We start from the raw sequence: 18507 nt of genomic DNA, 5'->3' as shown, positions 1-18507 counted from the left end.
TTACATTCTAGTCTATACTTTTCCCATTCGATTTAACGACAAAGGAAAAATTTCCCTCCGGATCATTTTAAAAAATTTAAATTTCTGAAGGATGTACCGTGTTAAAGCCATCTTATCTCTGGGTACTTGGAACATTATTTTTAAAATCTCTTTGTTATATAAAATACTAGCCATTCTATGAAAGCTTTCTTCATTTTGCTTTAATTATTTATCAGCATCTGTTATTTTCTAAAATTGTTTTGAGTTCTAACTCTAATGGCTAAATACTAAGGAAAGATCTAAGTACTTATCAGTACTATGGAAAAGAAAATGGGTGGTATTTATATTCCACCCTACTGACCTTCCTCCTTTTTTTAGAGAATCATATTTCAGAAATGATAATATTTGTACAAGTATAGATTAAGAAATATTTTCCCCCAATTCTTTAAATGTTTAAAGATTGCAGATGAAGAGGCAAAGAAAAGAACTAAACCTTTACGTGTTAAGAAGCTCTATGTACTATCAGCTTTACTTATAGAGCAGTACCATGAACAAATGAAAAATGCCCAACGAGGAAAAGTTAAAGGAAAGAGCTCAGAGGTAAGGTAGAACATTAAGTAACATTAAGTCATCTGAAGTGTTTAAGGAAAAAAGAACTATCAGACTTCTCTTTATGGACAGGCCATTTAATTTACTTGTTTGCATTTATTTTCTTAAATGATATGAGGAAAAGGAATGACTGATTTGGAATTACTGCTCACATTTAGACATTTCAACTTGGAAATATTGAAAATTATTTTTTTTTTGCTAATCTGTAATCTTTGCTTAAATTCCTTACTTGGTAAATCCTTTCTAATCAGTGAGTTTTAAAAAACTTTCCTAGAATATATATATTATTTTAATGTGCAAATGAGCCTTATATTAACTTAAAGTTTAATCAATTCTATTTAAAAATTTGATGTTACTATGGGGAGGAGAGTCCTTTCACAATGTACCCGTATACAAATCACCACGATGTACACTTTAAATATCTTACAATTTGATTTGTCAATTATACCTCAATAAAACTGAAGAAAAAATTTGATCATATCAATTTAGCAAAATGTGAATTATAATGGAGACATTAAGTCTGTAGTGACAGTTTTATAATGATAAAATCTGCTAATTGAGCTATTTTAATGTATTGATATACCAGTTTCAGAAATCATCTCTATTGGAAGGACCATTGTTAGGGTTGTGCTGACAGAAAATGTGGGTCTGCTTTACTTGTAGGCCAGTTCTGCTTTGGCTGGTTTGCTGGAAGAAGAAGTTCTGTCTACAACTAGTCGTTTCACAGATAATGCTTGGAGAGGGGCTGAGGCTTACCACTTCTTCATCCTGGCACAGAGGCAGCTCTACGAGGGCTATGTTGACAGTGCATTAAAGACAGGTGGGCATATTACCTAATGTATATAACATGTCTAAAAAATCATAAATTGTAAATGAAGGGCTAGCTCCTTCAAGTTGCCCTTATATTTTAATAACACTTTTTTTCCTGTGGATTTATTTTCATATATTTGAGATTTGCTGTTTATGATCTGCTTTTCACATTCCCTTTTTGAAGTTCTTTTTATTTTTTAATACATGGAAAGCAATATATACGGTTCACAGAAAAACCAGAAGTTTGAGATAAGCAAAAAGAACATTTATAGCATTCACTATCACTTAAACACTGAATAGCCCAGTTCATATCCTTTTGTGTGTGTGTGTGTGTGTGTGTGTGTGTGTGTGTGTGTGTATGTGTGTGTGTGTGTGTATATATATATATATATAATATAAACTATAAATATTTACATATTTAATATCTGTAATATGTATTACATTAGGTATAATAATTATATAAAATATATATTTAAATAAAAATAAGTATATATATTTAGAAATAATTTGTTTTTTTACAATATTGGGAGTATAACAAACCATACTTTTGTGTACTTTTAAAAAACATAATGATACGTTGTAAAATATTTCCATATTAGTAGATAGATTTCTATAGCATTTAACTGTATGTTAAGTGTTTTTTATAAAAATGATACTTACATAACAATTTCAACCAAAACAGAGAAAAATACAAAAAAAGTAAAATAATCTTATAATTCAGAGATAATCATTGCTAACATTTGGGTGAACCTCCTTTTAGACATTTTTTCCAAGCCTATAAAATTGTATACAGTTTTATTTAAAATAATATCACACAATGTATGTTGCTCCGGAGTTTGATTTTTACCCTCTACAGTATATTGCAGTTATCTTTCCACGTTGATAAATGTAGATCTATGTTGTCATTTTTAATAGCTATATAATGTGCCATCGTATTTATGTACTATAATTTATAGAAGATTATTTACATGTAGTATCCGGATCTTCATTTCTGGATTAACAATATCTTCAAGTTTAGATAGGTTAACTCCAAAAGAGCATAGTTATGAGACTTACGTTATAAACCAAAGCATATGAATGACTCAGTTGTTACAACGCTTTCAGATGGGCCATGACAGCACTGCCGGCACTGTCACCGCTCACCCTGGGTCACATTGGTTGGGCCACTGTGAAATAGCCATCACCAGCACACGTCACACCCCATTACATCATCAATCTATAGTACAATGGCATCATCTTTAAAAGAAACCTTTTAGAGAAATTCTTTTATTTGAATGTTTCTGGAATTCTATAGTAATGACTTTTCGTTTTCTTTATTCATTATTTTTGTAAGAGCTCTTTAGAAATTATATATAGTAACCCTCTGTCATATCTGTTGATTTTCCCTGGCATTTATAAGGTACAATTACTTAACCTCTCTAAGCTTCAGTTTCTTTTTGTGAAAAGTGGGGATAATAGGATCTTCTTCATAGGGTTGTTTTGAGGATTAAGTGAGAAATTTATGGAAAGAAAATTTACTTACTATAGTGCCTGGATATTGTGAGCCCTCGAGAAGTGGTACCCATGATGATGATATTGACAGTGGCTTTTTACATAGTCCTATCAATCAGTCTTGATAGGGGTCATGCTCAGAAGGTCCTTCACTTCAAGGTTATTAAATATTGTATTTTATTTTAACTTCTTAGTTATTCCAAAACCATTTATTAAAAACTTATTCATCCCTCACAGATTTGAAGTTCTACCTTTATGAAACTAAATTCACACATTTTGTTAATCTCTTCCTAGGCTGTTGTTTTCTAGACATGGATCTCTGTGTCTGTACTTTCTCTTATTTACCTTACTTTTATATTTTAATATCTGGAATTTCTGTTATCCTTCATTCCTCTTCTTTTATGAAAAACATTTTGGGTATTCGCTTGCATTTGTTCGTTCAGATTAACTTTAGAATCTTTTTGAAGGTGGGAAGAGTTTCAGTGAAGTCCTAGTGGATTTTGAATTAGAATTGCATTAATTTAATGTATTAACATTGGGATCATTGTTATGTTTATAATATTGAGTTTTCTCATCCAGAAACATCAATTTTTAAAAATCTTTTGTATATCTGTGTTTCTCTCTAAAGTTCTGTAGTTTTCTTGTATGCTCTGTACATTTCTTTTGTAGTTTATTCCTGTTTTTGTCATTGTTAGCACTGAGGAATGTACCTTTTTTTCTAATTGATTATCAGCTATACATAGGAATCATTTTTATTTTTGTATGTTTATAACTTACCTTCATTGAATTTTAACTGATTAATATGTGATATAAGTTATGCACTGTTTAAAATAGTTGTATTTTATATAATTTATGCACAGTATCTAGACTTACTATATTACAAGATCAGTTGGACTTTTAACTTGAGATTATCTACTGGGTAAAGATATCCATATGCTTTAATATTGTTGTCTTTGGTGCTAAAATGATCTGAAACAATGTATACTCTGTAAATTATTGCCTGTGAACCTGTGAAATTAGAGGGTATTCTTTATTGTAACTCAATGAATTTCCTTTTTGTAAATTTCTTCCACTGAACTTTGTTGTAAACACTTGACCCCAACACTAGTTTATAGGAATCTAGTTGTAAAATGCATAATTATGTTGTTTTAAATTGTTTTGTGAAATTTCCAATATCATACTATAACAAGATATTTTTAAGATTGCAAGGTCTAGAGAATAAAAAGATACAATTTGGTTACCAATCTGATATTAATTGTGCAGTGCATTTTTAAGAAAGAGATTATATCTCCAGCATAGAAAAATTGAAAATAAGTAGCTGGTATGGTAATAATAATATAATATATATAATATATTACCATATAATAATATGGTAGCTGTCAAAATAAATTGTCTGAACCGACAACTTACAGTCTCATTTTCACTTTTTTTTCTCAAAGTTCTATTGTTTCAGTAAGACAAACAAAAGCAATAATCTGTTCAAAGAAACACAAAGAGAAAACATACGATTTCATACTTTGCTTTTTTAACAAAAAGAAACATATCTTGAGAATCCACAGAAATTCTAACATATTTATATGCAACAAAAGATGGGTGTTTTGACACCAATTATTTTTGGTCTGTGTATATATTTCTAAGTGGCACAGCCATGTGCATCATTTGATGATGGTTATTTTTATAGGCCCTGAGCTGTTAGCTGGAGTCACAGAATGCGGAGATCACGGAGCCTCCTTCCTCCTACTTGTTCTCTGGCCACCTACCATTGTTTTCTTTAAGTTTGCTAAAGTTCATGTAGGTTAAACTGAAACAGCTTAACATAGATTTTTTCCCATGCATGTTCAAGATATCATGATTGCTTTAAAAAATCCAAATTGTCTTCTGTTTCCTAGCTCTTCACCTGAGAGACTATGAAGACATTATCCCTGCTGTTGAGATCTACTCTCTGTTAGCACTCTGTGCGTGTGCCAGTAGGGCTTTTGGCACTTGTTCAAAAGCTTTTATTAAACTCGAATCTTTAGAGACCCTCAGTTCAGAACAGAAACAGCAATATGAAGATCTTGCTCTAGAAATCTTCACCAAACATACTCCAAAAGATAACAGAAAATCTGAATTGGACAGCCTTCTTGAAGGGTAGGCTAAATGTAACTAGTAGATGTCATTCTATAACACCTTACTAGAAGCTTGGATCTTTATATCTAAATAGTGTAATATAATAATTAAAGCACTAAATTTTGAAGTAATCTACCTTAACATAATACCCTATTTAATTTAGTCTTGTAAGTATATTAATACTTGATTTTCTCATTGTAAGAAAAGTTTTTTATTTGAAACTTATCTTGAAATGCTTTTCATTCTTCAGTTTTTGTAGTGTAATGAAGTTTTAAGGAATTAGGAGTTTCAAAGTATAATTGTCCCCTCTTATTTTACAGAGGGGAAGGGAAGCTGCCGACATGTGTTGCCACAGGAAACCCGGTCACTGAATATCAATTCTGGACGTGCAACGTGTGCAAGCACTGTGTCCTGGCTCAGGAAATAAGTAACTATAACTTCTGTCCCTTATGCCATAGTGCAGTGGGATGAAGAAATGACAAACTGCCTATAATAGGAGTGTTTATATAACAATGTTGACTTTATGTAAATAAGCATCATTATTTCCGTTGTATTTTTATAAAAATTTTCTATATATATATAAAATACATAATATATACATATATAAAATTTTGTGTAAAAATACAACCATGAAATAATGATGCTGATTGTCATATAAATGTATGGCAATGGACCATATTGTCTGCCTGTCTGTCTTATTTATCTATCTATCTGTCTATTTATCTATCTTGTGGTTGGTTATATGATACTATGGAAATATTCCAAATAAGAAAATTTTTCTCACAGTGTCACGGTTACTAGCAGGGAGGGATGGGTGAAACATGGGAATGGGGCAAAGTTGAATTTAGGGAACTGACATAACCTGTATTAGACAGAGGTTAAACAGTTGAAATACCAAAATGAGTACTGTCTCTAGCTGTGTTTAATTAAATAAGCATTGAAAGTCTTCTCTATTTTATTTTCAGAAGTGAAGAGAAGGCATTTTAAGACATTGTTTTTTACAATTTGAATTGTTTCTAATAGCTTAATTTTTATATAGCTTTTCCTTTTTAATCTACCCTTTTAGTTTCATCTAAGAGATGACATTTGGCACTTTACTCTTCATATTATTGTGCCGAACACTTAGCTCTATTTATAATGATATACATTTATACAAAAACATCTAGTTTGTAGCTGTAGTTTTACTTGAAACATTGTCACCAAGCTGGATCCTTTCTTTAAACAACTCTTGGGTTGTGGGGAGTGATTCTCAATATGCATCTGTTTTGACTTACTGTCATTAATTTAAAAAAGAAAAATTGTAATCAGTAATGGGTAATTTCTTACCTGTTTTATGTAGCTAATAATGTTCTCCATTTCTCACGATCTTACTTCCTCTCATTTTATGGTTTCAGGCCAGACTTAAGCACTGTTCCGTCAAGATTATTTGGTGAAGTTTGGCTGATATTTAGCAGAGGCAACAAAGAGAAATATGCAAGGTTGTTATTGCAGCTTCAATACTTAGATTAGTTAACTCTCTCAATGTGATATGTTTCTGGTCCTTTAGAGCCAAGTTAAGCCTGATGCAGATGGAGAATAGTGAGCTATGAGAAGAGGTTTAGAGCTTAAATGAGTTCATTATAGATAGCAAGCTCCTGTGCCTAAATAAAATGAGAAGACCAGAAATCTTCGAAGTCTCTTGACTGTGTTCACGTGCCTTGTGGGAAGTTACCTTGATACAATGGTAGCCTCCAAATACACTACCAAGCAAGCCATTCCAGAGGTCATGGAACAGAAAGGGTTACAAGCTCAAATCACATGGTTTATTGAATCAACTTGAAATATACAGTGAAGAACAAGGAGAAAGTGATGGGGTAGATTAATACTATTAGTATAGGATGCCAGTCAGGTAGAGAGAGTACAGTTCCTGATTCCTGAGTTATATACTGTTCTTATGTCCTGACTCTTACTCTGCCTCATCACCTTCCCCTTGATAGTGTGGCTAGGAAGAGGACCAGAGCTGAGATTTGAGCCAGGGGACCCGATCGAATGGAGTGTGCCCAAGGCCAGTGAGGCACATTTGCTCAATAGAAAAGGCAGTTTTACCTGGTCATAGCTGTAGGTGCCAATGAGCCTCCTGAGCAGTTGTGGATTCAGTTGTATTTCCTGGGCAGAGGACAGACCAGAATAAGTGTCATCAGTGGGTAATTGAATTAAGACCTCCCACATACTGAGCACTTGATAAGTCTTATGCATACCTAGTGTGCCGTGAATATTTAGTGCCTTGGTTGCCTTTTGTATTTTTAGTGCCTTGTCAATATTCGGTATAGTCACACATATATGCTCTATTTACTTTGTCTAACATGTCTCATAAGTTTCTAACTTACCTAAGTTTAAGACAGTGAATTTCATCTGTCTCATTTGCTTTTGTCTATAACAGAATGCAGTATTCCCCCAAATCAGAAAACAACATCCTAACTAAGATATCAGCCCTAGGGAATATATCTCCTGTTGAACTTAATTACATCTTCCCACAAGACTTTCTCTTTTCAGGAATGAAACTATTCTCTGCTTCATCAGTGAGAGAGAAGTTTTCAGGGACGTAGGTTTAGGAATTCCTGCAGGACTGCATGTTCAGAGTTGTGATTCTTGGTCCATGGTCTAATGCCTGAATATCTCTTCTTTCCCTTTCTCATCCCAGAAATCGGCTGAGAACTCAAAAGTTAGATTGTCATTCTCTAGCCCTTGCTGTTACTTGTTGATTACACTCCCATTTGCTTCAATTCCGAAATCAGCTGTTGACTCCTCAGACTTTTCCTAACATATCTTATGGGAACTCTCTTTTGGAGCCTTCTCATTTGCCACTAATTCCTTGCTACTTGAGCGCTAGAATATTTCCTCCAACTAATTATTTCAGACAGATCCCGAGTTGTTGTCACTACTTCTTGTTCAGTTTAATCAAGAAACCGAAATCTCTAAAAACAACCTCTCATACCTTGTAGACCTAGATTATCACATATGTATATGTGTGTATGTATGTATATATACTTATACATATACCCACATGCATATACACACACACACACACACATATATATATATATGTACACACACAGACATATCTTTCCAACTACTGTAAAAGCTTATGACTATTTGGGATTTATATCTGTGAATGTTTTAGGGATCTGCCGTGATGTCTTGGGGACAGACCTTTGTCCTGCTTGAAAATTGGTTTTATTCAACATGAAGGAAATTTCAGGATAACAACACCAACAAATTCTCCCCTGATTAAAGGGGCAGTGAGAAGCAAAATTGTCTATATATAACAAATACTTGGAGAGAATTTGGATAGACAGAATGAGGCAGTATATTGAAGACATTGTAATAAAGGTTGTTCTCTTCTTGTAATAAACATGAGCTGACTCCCTTTAAGTAATGCTTTTCTTTATCATAAAATTTGGCCTGAATTATGTTAAGTTTCAAAGTAGCATGGTAGGCCGAACTATTGAGATGATTGAACTGATTGATAAAGCTATACAAATAAGCAGTGTGCTAACAAGCAGCGTAGCATTGTTGACCTGCTGTCATGCACAAATGCTAATTTTATTTTATATATGTATTATATATATATATTACATACATGTTTTTGCTAATATACACTTTGAAATTATCTTTTTGTATTCTAAGAGCTGAGATCTTAGGTTTTATGTGGCATTAGTGAAAAAACATAAAAATAATAAATGTTGAGGTAAAAATTGTATTTATCCTGTTTTCTTTTTCTATAACTCATGCTAACATGGTATTTGTCTTGTTTTGATTTAAATATTTTGATGGGGGTTGGGTCGAAGGGTATTGGGCTCCAGAGTGGATAAGGGGAGATAGGGACGGGAGGTACAGTAGTTGTACAATGTCACTTTTGCTACCTACAGGAAAACAACAACAACTTATTAAAGATACTAGGCAAATGTCTGATGACTGGAGGTTGCAGTGAATTACTCCTTAGAGGTCATACAGAGTTCACATTTAGAAATGGGGGAAACATTGTTCCCAGATTTTTAATGGAAAATCAAGAGTACCTAATTTGATGATGTTATAGCTCCAAAATATTGCTACGGAGTTTCTAAAATGAAAATAGCAATATTATGTTGCCCCCTACTGCCTATTATCATTTTCTCAGTTCATTTTTTAAAAGAAATTAACACTTTTTTTTTTTAATAAATAAATTTATTTATTTATTTATTTATTGGCTGCATTGGGCCTTCGTTGCTGCGCGCGGGCTTTCTCTAGTTGCGGCGAGCGGGGGCTGCTCTTCGTTGCGGTGCACGGGCTTCTCATTGCACTGGCTTCTCTTGTTGTGGAGCACGGGCTCTAGGCGTGCGGGCTTCAGTAGTTGTGGTACGTGGGCTCAGTAGTTGTGGCTCACAGGCTCTAGAGCACAGGCTCAGTAGTTGTGGCGCATGGGCTTAGTTGCTCCGCAGCATGTGGGATCTTCCTGGACCAGGGCTGGAACCCGTGTCCCCTGCATTGGCAGACGGATTCTTAACCACTGTGCCACCAGGGAAGTCCCACTTACTGGTTTTTGAGTATAAAACTAACGTATGTTCATGTGAGAAAATTTCAAAAGTACATAATAGATGAGAAAGTAAAAATAGTCTTAATAACCTTTTTTAAAATAAAAGGCATTAATTTATATTTTAGTTGAATTTAGGAGAAGAAAAAAATGAGGTGAAATGGGAATTCCCTGGTGGTCCAGTGGTTAGGACTCCATGCTTTCACTGCCAAGGGTGCAGGTTCGATCCCTGGTAGGGGAACTAAAATCCCGCAAGCCCCGCTGTGTGGCCAGAAAAAAAAAGAAAAAAAAAGAGGTGAAACTGAAGAAATTGCTGTTCTGTAAGTTTTCTTCATAATAAGAGCTCTTTGTTTTTAAGAGATTTCTCAAAAATTAAAAGAAAAAGTAGACATTAGAGTTTCTATTTTATTTATTCATTTCTTATTTGGCACAGTTTAAATTTCTAGTTAGTAAAACATAGAGGAATTTAGAGAAAAATGAGAAACCTCTACACACCCACTATAATAGCTAGAACTGAAACTGACAAATGGTGAAGATACGGAGTAATTGAAACCCTCATACATTGCTGGGGGAAATGCAGAGTAGTACACCCACTCTGGAAAAGTTGAGTTTTAGAAGTTCTCTATATATTCTGGAAATATATATGTATAGTGTATGTGTGTGTATACACGTATTTTTAAAATTTATTAATTTATTATTTATTTTTACTATCCCAGTCAATGACAGGGAAACCTTAGTGAAGCCCCCTAGCCATGGGGCTCAGACAGAGGGCTGCCCTGCAGAGGAAGGAGGAACTCGTGGAGGTGTCTTATTTGACTTTCTCCTCAGGGCACAGGCTGTTGTTGTGGCCACACTTCTTGAGGCAGATGACGGTGTGGGGTTAAAGGCGAGCATGACGCTTTCAGCAGATCATCTTATAGTTGTATTGCTGGCTGAGCTGGCTGAGGGAAGTCTTGATGATGCCACCCTGCAGGCAAAGCACCGAGTGCAGGTGGACTGCGTGGAAGACGGGCAAGAGAGTCGGAGACGGACAGCAACTGAGCCTGGGCCCAGCACCTCAGTCACGGGGCAGGGCCCTCCGTGTCCTGTAGACCAGAGCTTCCCAAGTGTGATGGAGATGCCATGTCAGATCCCTTGGTTCTGCGAGTAGATGGACACACCAGCCCAAACCTGCTCCACAGAACCTCCATCTTTGCATTTCCCACCCTCATCAGATACATGATTTGCAGATATTTTCTCTTACTCTCTGGGTTATTTACTTTGTTGATAGTCTTTTAATGCACAAAAGTTTTTACTTTTCATAAAGTCCAGTTTATTTATTTTTTTTTTTGTCGCCTGTCTCTTTGGTGTCATAGCCAAGAAATCATTGCCAAATCCAATGTCATGAAGCTTTTGCTTTATGTTTTCTTCTAAGAATTTTTAATCTTTAGCTCTTAGTTTAGCTCTAGTTTAGGTCTTTAATCCATTTTGAGTGAATTTTCTAATATGGTATTTAGGTCCCACTTCATTCTTTTGCATGGGGATATCCAGTTTTCCCACCACTATTTATGGAAAAGACTGTCTTTATGCCAATACCACACTGTTTTGATTACTGTGCTTTAGTAAGTTTTGAAATCAGGATGTGTAAGTCCTCCAACTTTGTTCTTTTTCAAGATTGTTTTGGCTATTTGGAATCCCTTGAAATTTCTTATGATTTTTAGGATGGAGTTTTATATTTCTGTAAAAACATCATTGGGATTTTGATAGGGATTCCATTGAATCTGTAGACTGCTTTAGTATGAACATGGTTTGTCTATTTATGGCTTTAATTTCTTTCATCAATGTTTTGTAGTTTTCATCTAACCAAGTCTTTCATCTCCTTGGTTAATTTCTAAGTATTTTATTCTTTTTAATGCTATGTTAAATGGAATTGTTCTCTCAGGACTGTTCATTTTACGTAATTTTTACTTGGATTAAACATATTGTACTTAATACATTACTACATGGGCTTCCCTTTGGCATAAAGGGCCAGGGAATGTAAACTGACGTCCTCGACCACAGGCTATTAACACAAAATACTATTCTACTAACCCTTACACTATTCTAGAGGTTCAAAAAGGTTGAGAAGTTTGCAGTCTAGAGCCTTGGAGTTAATAAATGGTAGTGTTTGAAACTGGACTCACGTCCATGGGACAACTAATCTCATGGGATTTCGACATAAAATGTCTCAGTGTAACCACAGCCTACTTAGAACAACCTCTAGCAGGTGGACGCAGGAATTGGAAAAGTGCTACAATAAATCCGTGGGTCATTTAGCCATTCATAAAACAAACCTACATCTTTTCCGCTTCCGGCACCGCCCCCCTGCCCCCACCATTCACTGTTTGTTAACAAAGGGCAAACTCCTTGCAACATGTAACCACGGACTTAGAAACCAGTTTGGGACTATCGATCTACTGCTTTTCTGGAGACGAGGCAGGCGAGACCAGCAGTAACAAGAGAACTGCAGTTCACAGCGGTCTGTCTGCCTAGGCTTTCCTGAAGCACCTGCGCCGTCCACCAGCAGCGTCGTTAATCCCGCGAGACGACGGGTCCTCGGAAGGCACAAAATTCCCCCTTTGCTAGAGCCCAGGTTTTTGCCGTCAAGTTAAATTCCGGGGTGCGGAAGTACCTTTGTCGTGCCGCCTCTAATCGCTCAGAAATCAACCCCAATTCTACACGGAAAGCTAGGCCTCCGACCGCTATGGAAGGGCAGCAAGGGCAAGAAAACCTCGCGACCCTAGCGCTTGCCCAAGCTCATTTCCAGAAGGGCGAGTACGCGGAGGCCGAAGCGCTGTACTCCGCTTACGTTCGCCAGTACGCCTGTGCGGCCTCCGAGGGAGAGGCGCCCGGGAGGTAAGTATCGCGAGAAATGGGCACAGCGGGACCTCTGCAAGGTGGGCGGCAGGGCCCGTCTAGTCTGGTTTCTCGGCCACCCGAGCTCACCCGCGCAGCGGGCAGACGTTTGTCTTTCCAGAAAGGCAGTGAGGGAGCATCCTAGAACGCAGTCCTCTGCGACACCCATGAGGGTGTCCGGACACCGGGGCGCCGGCTGCCTTTCACCTCGAGTGTCCCCGTTCCATGTTACTCTGATCCAGAGTCTTAGAGCGAGACCTGGTGAGGGCGAGGTGCCGTGGGGGCCACGCTAGCACACAGTACCGCAGCTCCACGACATCGCAGCAGGTGTTTTGTTTTTCATTTGTGAAAAGAAATGTAAATATATGGAAATGGTGTAATGAACCTCCAGGTAACCATCACAGGGCTTAAGCATTATCAGTTCATCCAGGGCATCATATTATTCATCCATGGATGTTTCAGAGTGCATTTCTAGATATTAAGGATTTTAAAAGGCGTAACCACATTATCATTAGCACATAATTCCTAATGTCAAGTTTTGGAATTTTCCTGGTTGCTCAATAAAGGTTGTTTTGTTTTGTTTGCTTGTTTGGTTGGTTTTTAGCAGTTGGTTAAAGTCGGGATGCACATCAAGTCTTTTAGCCTTTAAGGCTCCCCTTCATTTTTTTGCCTTGCAGTTTATTTGGTGAGGAAACCGGGTCATGTGTCCTGAGAGTTTCCCGTATTTTGGATTTGCTGAATTCATCCCCCTGATGTCATTTAATATGGTCCTCTGTCTCCTGCATTTCTTGTGAGTTGGTAGTTAAATCTTGAGGTTTGATCCAATTCAGATCCAGAATTATGGTGAGAACACTATTGTAGGTGGTGTTGTGTCCTTTTGTCAGAGAACATGTAATGTCTTTCTTTTTGTCATGTTAGCAACCTTGATACCGACTAGGGTTCTTGGCCTTCCCCAATCAATAGAAACTGATGAGGCTAGACAAGAAATTCAGGCAAGGCTTTCTTGGGGCCCCTGCTGCAGCAGGAGGGAGTAAGCACAAGTAACAGATTCCCTTGCTCCTGGAGGAGGGGCGAGCTGGTTCCTTATATGGGGTGAGGGGAGGGGGTGTGTCCAGGGGTCCGGCTGGCCGGAGGGGCGGCTTAGGTGTTTTGCCCACCCCTTTGGTGGTGTTGAGTGCAGGGGGCATGTGCGGTACCCTGCTTTTGCTCCCGACACCCTGTTTTTGCTCCCGGCTCTTCAGAAATGGCAGTTGGGGTTTGATTTTGTTTTTGTTTTTGGTCTTGTTGTATCTTGTCCATAATTTGCGCCAACTTTTTAGTCCCATATAGTTTCTTTGTATTTTGTTGCTCAAGGAGATGTTTGTCCAGGTGCAAGCACTGCAGCAAAGGGTCCCAGGTCCCAGCCTGTCTCAACTTCACCTGCTAATACCTACTCTCTCAAAGCATCTTGGATTTATGCTTGAGTGTGTAGCATTTGTTGTACTCCAGGTTTTGCCTTTGTTGTTCTTGTTGATTGTGTTGAGTGGTCCAGGATGAGAAAAGAAAGGACAGCTGAATGAGCAGGGTTTTTTGACAGTTTTGAGTTGTCTGCACTATCACCCTCCTCTCCCCTCAAGGATTTGATTTTTCTTGACAGGATGCCAGCTTGTCTTATTTGTATGAGGCTTATGATTCTTCTCCTGTTTGTTAAACTCACGTGGAATTAAATCAGAAACATTTGGTGGCTTTCTTATGTCAGTAATACACCAGAATAATAGTTAATAGAAGTTTTGGGACAAGCAATAAGATGGTACCCCCCCCCCAAAGTTAGTAAACATAGAAAATGTAGTTTTCTATTCTTGTTTCAAGCTCTAAGCATAGACTTATCTAGTAGGTTAAATTTTTTTTTATTTTTTAATTTTTTATTGAAGTATAGTTGCTGTATAATATTATATGTTACAGGTATACAATATAGTGATTCACAATTTTCAAAGGTTATACTCCATTTATAGCTATTATAAAATATTGGTTATATACCCCGTGTTGTACAATATATCCTTGTAGCTTATTTTATACCTAATATTTTGTACCTCTTAATCTCCCACCCCTGTATTGCCCCTCCCCCCTTCCCCACTGGTAACCACTAGTTTGTTCTCTATATCTGTGAGTCTGCTTCTTGTTTGTTATATTCACTAGTTTGTTATATTTTTTAGACTTATCTAGTAGGTTTCAAAAAGGATTCATCAGCAACAGGCATATTGAGGCCTCTAGTCTTGTTACTCCTCCTCCTTTTTTCATCTCAGCCTGAGAGCACAAATTTGTTGTGCGGCAAATGTAATTTCTGCCCCTTACCAGCATAGGAAAGAAAATCTGTGGAGGTTTAGCAGAAGGTTGCCCAGCATGCCTGCATGAACCTTCTAATTTCCTTATAGTTCTGAAATCCTTCTAGAAACTCATGGTTAAACTGAATTCTGTCATTTCAACTTTCTTCCTTAAATATATCTTTTAGGGTTCGTTTATTTTTAAAACAATGGGTCAGGGAATCATTTTGAAACAGTATTCACAGTCTTTGTATGCCCTGCCACTCTGAATGGTTTATAACGTTTTCTTTTAATATCCAAAAGTGCAGCCTTAGCCATAAACCTAATTTCCAAATATTTTTTTTCTTTGCTAAAGTTAGCAAGTGCAAAGAAAAAAAAATCTACTTTTGGATTAGGTGACTTGGTTATATTCCATCCAAGTAAACACTATCATTAAAAAATTCTCAATATTAAAAAAATTCAGCTTTAATTAGCCCATGTCTTTAAAATATGAAACGATTTCCATATGGAGAATAGGCTTTTAGAATTTGTTGTAATGAGATCTAATTCTAAATCAAACATTTGATGATCCTCTGATAATAAGACATTTGTAACAAAGTTTTGAAGCTTAGAAATTTAACGACTAAAGCCTTACCGAGTCCTGAGGCTGCATTTTTCTTAATACTCTTTACTGGGCAGCAGTTCGGCTATATCATAACAGAGCGAGATAAACGGAGTGTCCCTTCTTGTTCACTAGGATTTAACGGTGGTGCTAGTGGCATCTAGAAGTGTCCATGTAACCCAGTCTCTCTCAGTCCTAGCTCACAGAAACAGACATTTTCTAAAGTTGCAGTGATTCCTTTCCATTGTTAGGAAACTTAAACTTGAAGGAGACCCCTAGGCTGTGAGTACCCCTCCTGACAGCAGTAATTACAGTCCCTGTCTGAGATCTCAAGGATCAAGATGTTAAGAGAAGTAACTTTTAATAACACTGACTGCAGTCACAAATATTTTCTGAGAACTAGACTTTGAACTGTGGAGTATAACAAAGAATGACCGCTGAGTTTAGCCTGCATCTTCCCTGTTTGGTTCAAATTTGAGAATCCTCTTTGAAAAGAAGAAAGGAAAACAGAATCATCTCTGACATGGAGCAGAGCCCACTGATATTCTCTGTGTAGATGATTTGTCCAGCAGAGGCTGGTGTGTGTGTGTGTGTGTGTGTGTGTGTGTGTGTGTGTCCTGTTGAGCTGGTGGCTTGTCAGAGCTGCCTGGATGTCTAACCACTCACAGGAGTCCGCTCACTCAAAGCTGAGAGACTGGCATGGACTTGTATACACTACCAAACGTAAAATAGCTAGCTGGTGGGAAGTAGCCGCATAGCACAGGGAGATCAGCTCGGTGCTTTGTGACCCCCTAGAGGGGTGGGATAGGGAGGGTGGGAGCGAGACGCGAGAGGGAAGAGATATGGGGACATACGTATATGTATAACTGATTCACTTTGTTATAAAGCAGAAACTAACACACCACTGTAAAGCAATTATACTCCAATAAAGATGTTAAAAAAAAAAAAAAAAAGCTCCTTGGACCACCTCTGGAGCCCTCAGATGCAGTGCCTTTTCTGCACACAGGACCCCCAGTGTGGACCAGAGCCGTGATGTCTCACTAGCAGGAAGCCAGTCTGGCCTTGGGAAGGATGCCTGCTGAGGCTGGAGGGAGGGCGATTCTGTCCCGAGAGAGCGCTCCCTAGGGATCAGCATGTTGATTTTTCACTTAGAGTTAACCTCTGTTTCTTTACTGGTGGAAAATGATTTAAAATCTCAACGTTTTGAGATCATTTAAAAATTTGAGGATAAAACTGATTCACTTTATGACACGTCTGTAGCACACTTGAACTTTGGGCTGGCTTTCCCTGCTTGCTTCATTCAATTCTGAGCTGTCTACTTTGCCGCACTGGCACGTGCTTTAGAAAATAAACATTTTCATATTATATTCAAAAAACAAGTTGACAATGAACAGGGGCTTTGAACACACAGTAAAATGAATGTGCTTTTCAGATTGACATTGTAGTGCTATATAACCTTGCAAATGTAGAAAACAGGATTAAACAAAAATTGACTCCACCGCTTTATTTCCTTGCACTTTGTTTCTCCCGCTTGGTTTTTCAGTGTAGATACTGCATGTTATAGGCTATGAGTTTGACAACACCCAAAAGAGAATGAGAGGGGAAGCAAGAGGAATTTGGCAACACTGTGTTTTTAATGTGAACTTTTTGTTTAAAGCAAATGCAGCCCTGAGGATTTGGCTACTGCATATAACAACAGGGGGCAAATCAAGTACTTCAGGGTGGATTTTTATGAAGCCATGGATGACTACACATCTGCCATAGAAGTCCAACCCAATTTTGAAGTTCCATATTACAACAGAGGGTTGATATTATATAGGCTGGGTAAGAATTTTTTTCCCCCTTTTGTCCTTGACTGTATGCTGTGAATTCAGAGCTCTCAAATGTTGTAAAACTAAGGTAGTAATCATCCAGTGTGAAAGTGATGTGAAATTTAGGTTTAGAGCCTGGAGCAAAGGACGCCTACCTGAATTTATTTTCGGCTTTCAGTAGGTGTTACAGACCACAGCGGGGCACCGGGGTGGGAATTGGACCTGGGCGCCGGGGTGAGCATGCTCCCGTTACTTTGTGCCTCTGTCTGCATCGCCAGCTGCGAAATGAGGGTAATGCTGCTGATACCCTGTGAAACTTTTCTGAGTTAAAATCTTTGCAGGCATACAAGACAATATAAAGTGAAGGGGTCTTAGGTTCTTGGACTAAAGGGACTGTTAGGATCGTTCCTCATTCAAGTGTTAAAAAGAATATTAATTTCCTGTTTCTTAATTTTACTGTAATTATATAAAATAGGTGACATGGTTTTGTTGAAACTTCGGGATGATTTAGGCTATGTACCTGTTAAATCCCAGTACGTAAACCCGTAACTAATTTTAAGTGTATTAGTCTGTAAGGGTACACAAAGTTACTGTGATACACACATCCCTACATCATTATCAAGAGGAAAATATTCCTTTAGTAGGAGTGGTTGAAAGCTTGTAAATATAAAAGCAAAAGTATATGTATCCAAACTTTGCTATGAATAATATATAGAAATACTCAGTGTTTTTTCTTTTCCATTTTTTTGGGTTCCGGCACAGGATACTTTGATGATGCTTTGGAAGATTTCAAGAAAGTATTAGACTTAAATCCTGGATTTCAAGATGCTATTTTGAGCTTAAAACAGACTGTTCTAGACAAAAAAGAAAAGCAAAGAAGAAATTATTGAAAATTTTAACTTAATTGAAATATTAACTCATGATCCACCCGGCATCTCATTGTCTCTAATTTAAAGCTGGTGTTAAGCTATTCTGATTTATATTTAAGATAAAGAGATTCATGCATCAGCACTGAAAGTTAAATGATGTACTTAAGGTAGTTAATTTCAGATTGAGTAACTATGTTGAGTAGGTATGCTTTTATGAAGTGTAAATAAGTAAAAAGAATGTATAATTGTATATTATTACAGTAAAATATTTAAAGAAATGTGTGGTATTTTCTTCAGTAAAACTATTTATTTTGCTATTTTTTATTCCCAACTTTTTATGAAACAAATCTTACCTCTGCAGAAAATTGGAAGTATAGTACAATAAACACTTATAAACTTTCCACTGAGATTCACCAGTTGTTAACATTGTGTCACATTTGCTTTTTCTCTGTATTTAAATATATAACTTTTTGCTGAGCCACTTGAAAATAAGTTGCTCAGATAT

At 37.0% G+C, this 18507-nt stretch overlaps 2 protein-coding genes across 2 annotated transcripts in view; both read left to right on the top strand.

Annotated features, from left to right (window-relative positions):
* WDR35 (WD repeat domain 35) overlaps window positions 1-5542 on the top strand; it is a 60857-nt gene extending 55315 nt beyond the window's left edge. Inside the window, exons 24-27 of the mRNA XM_068564128.1 lie at window positions 439-579; window positions 1252-1408; window positions 4779-5019; window positions 5319-5542. Coding sequence (XP_068420229.1) covers window positions 439-579; window positions 1252-1408; window positions 4779-5019; window positions 5319-5469 — 690 coding nt within the window. The 3' untranslated portion in view covers window positions 5470-5542. The remainder of the gene's footprint in view (window positions 1-438; window positions 580-1251; window positions 1409-4778; window positions 5020-5318) is intronic.
* A 6405-nt stretch (window positions 5543-11947) lies between these two features.
* On the top strand, window positions 11948-18231 carry TTC32 (tetratricopeptide repeat domain 32). Its single transcript, XM_068564582.1, has 3 exons — window positions 11948-12421; window positions 16980-17146; window positions 17896-18231. The coding sequence occupies exons 1-3, from the start codon at window positions 12270-12272 to the stop codon at window positions 18021-18023; spliced, it is 447 nt and encodes a 148-aa protein (XP_068420683.1). The 5' UTR covers window positions 11948-12269; the 3' UTR covers window positions 18024-18231.
* The last annotated feature ends 276 nt before the right edge of the window (window positions 18232-18507 follow it).

This window comes from Eschrichtius robustus, chromosome 15, assembly GCF_028021215.1.
Source record: "Eschrichtius robustus isolate mEscRob2 chromosome 15, mEscRob2.pri, whole genome shotgun sequence".
NCBI classification, from domain to species: domain Eukaryota; kingdom Metazoa; phylum Chordata; class Mammalia; order Artiodactyla; family Eschrichtiidae; genus Eschrichtius; species Eschrichtius robustus.
Note: the sequence above shows the minus strand (reverse complement) of the source record. Positions and strands in the feature narration are given on the sequence as shown.

Bases quoted from the DNA above. Each gene is read 5' to 3' on its own strand.
- TTC32 (XM_068564582.1), top strand. From the start codon at position 12,270: ATGGAAGGGCAGCAAGGGCAAGAAAACCTCGCGACCCTAGCGCTTGCC. The intron at 12,422-16,979 runs GTAAGTATCGCG...TTTTGTTTAAAG, and splicing joins GAGGGAGAGGCGCCCGGGAG to CAAATGCAGCCCTGAGGATT. The intron at 17,147-17,895 runs GTAAGAATTTTT...GTTCCGGCACAG, and splicing joins GTTGATATTATATAGGCTGG to GATACTTTGATGATGCTTTG.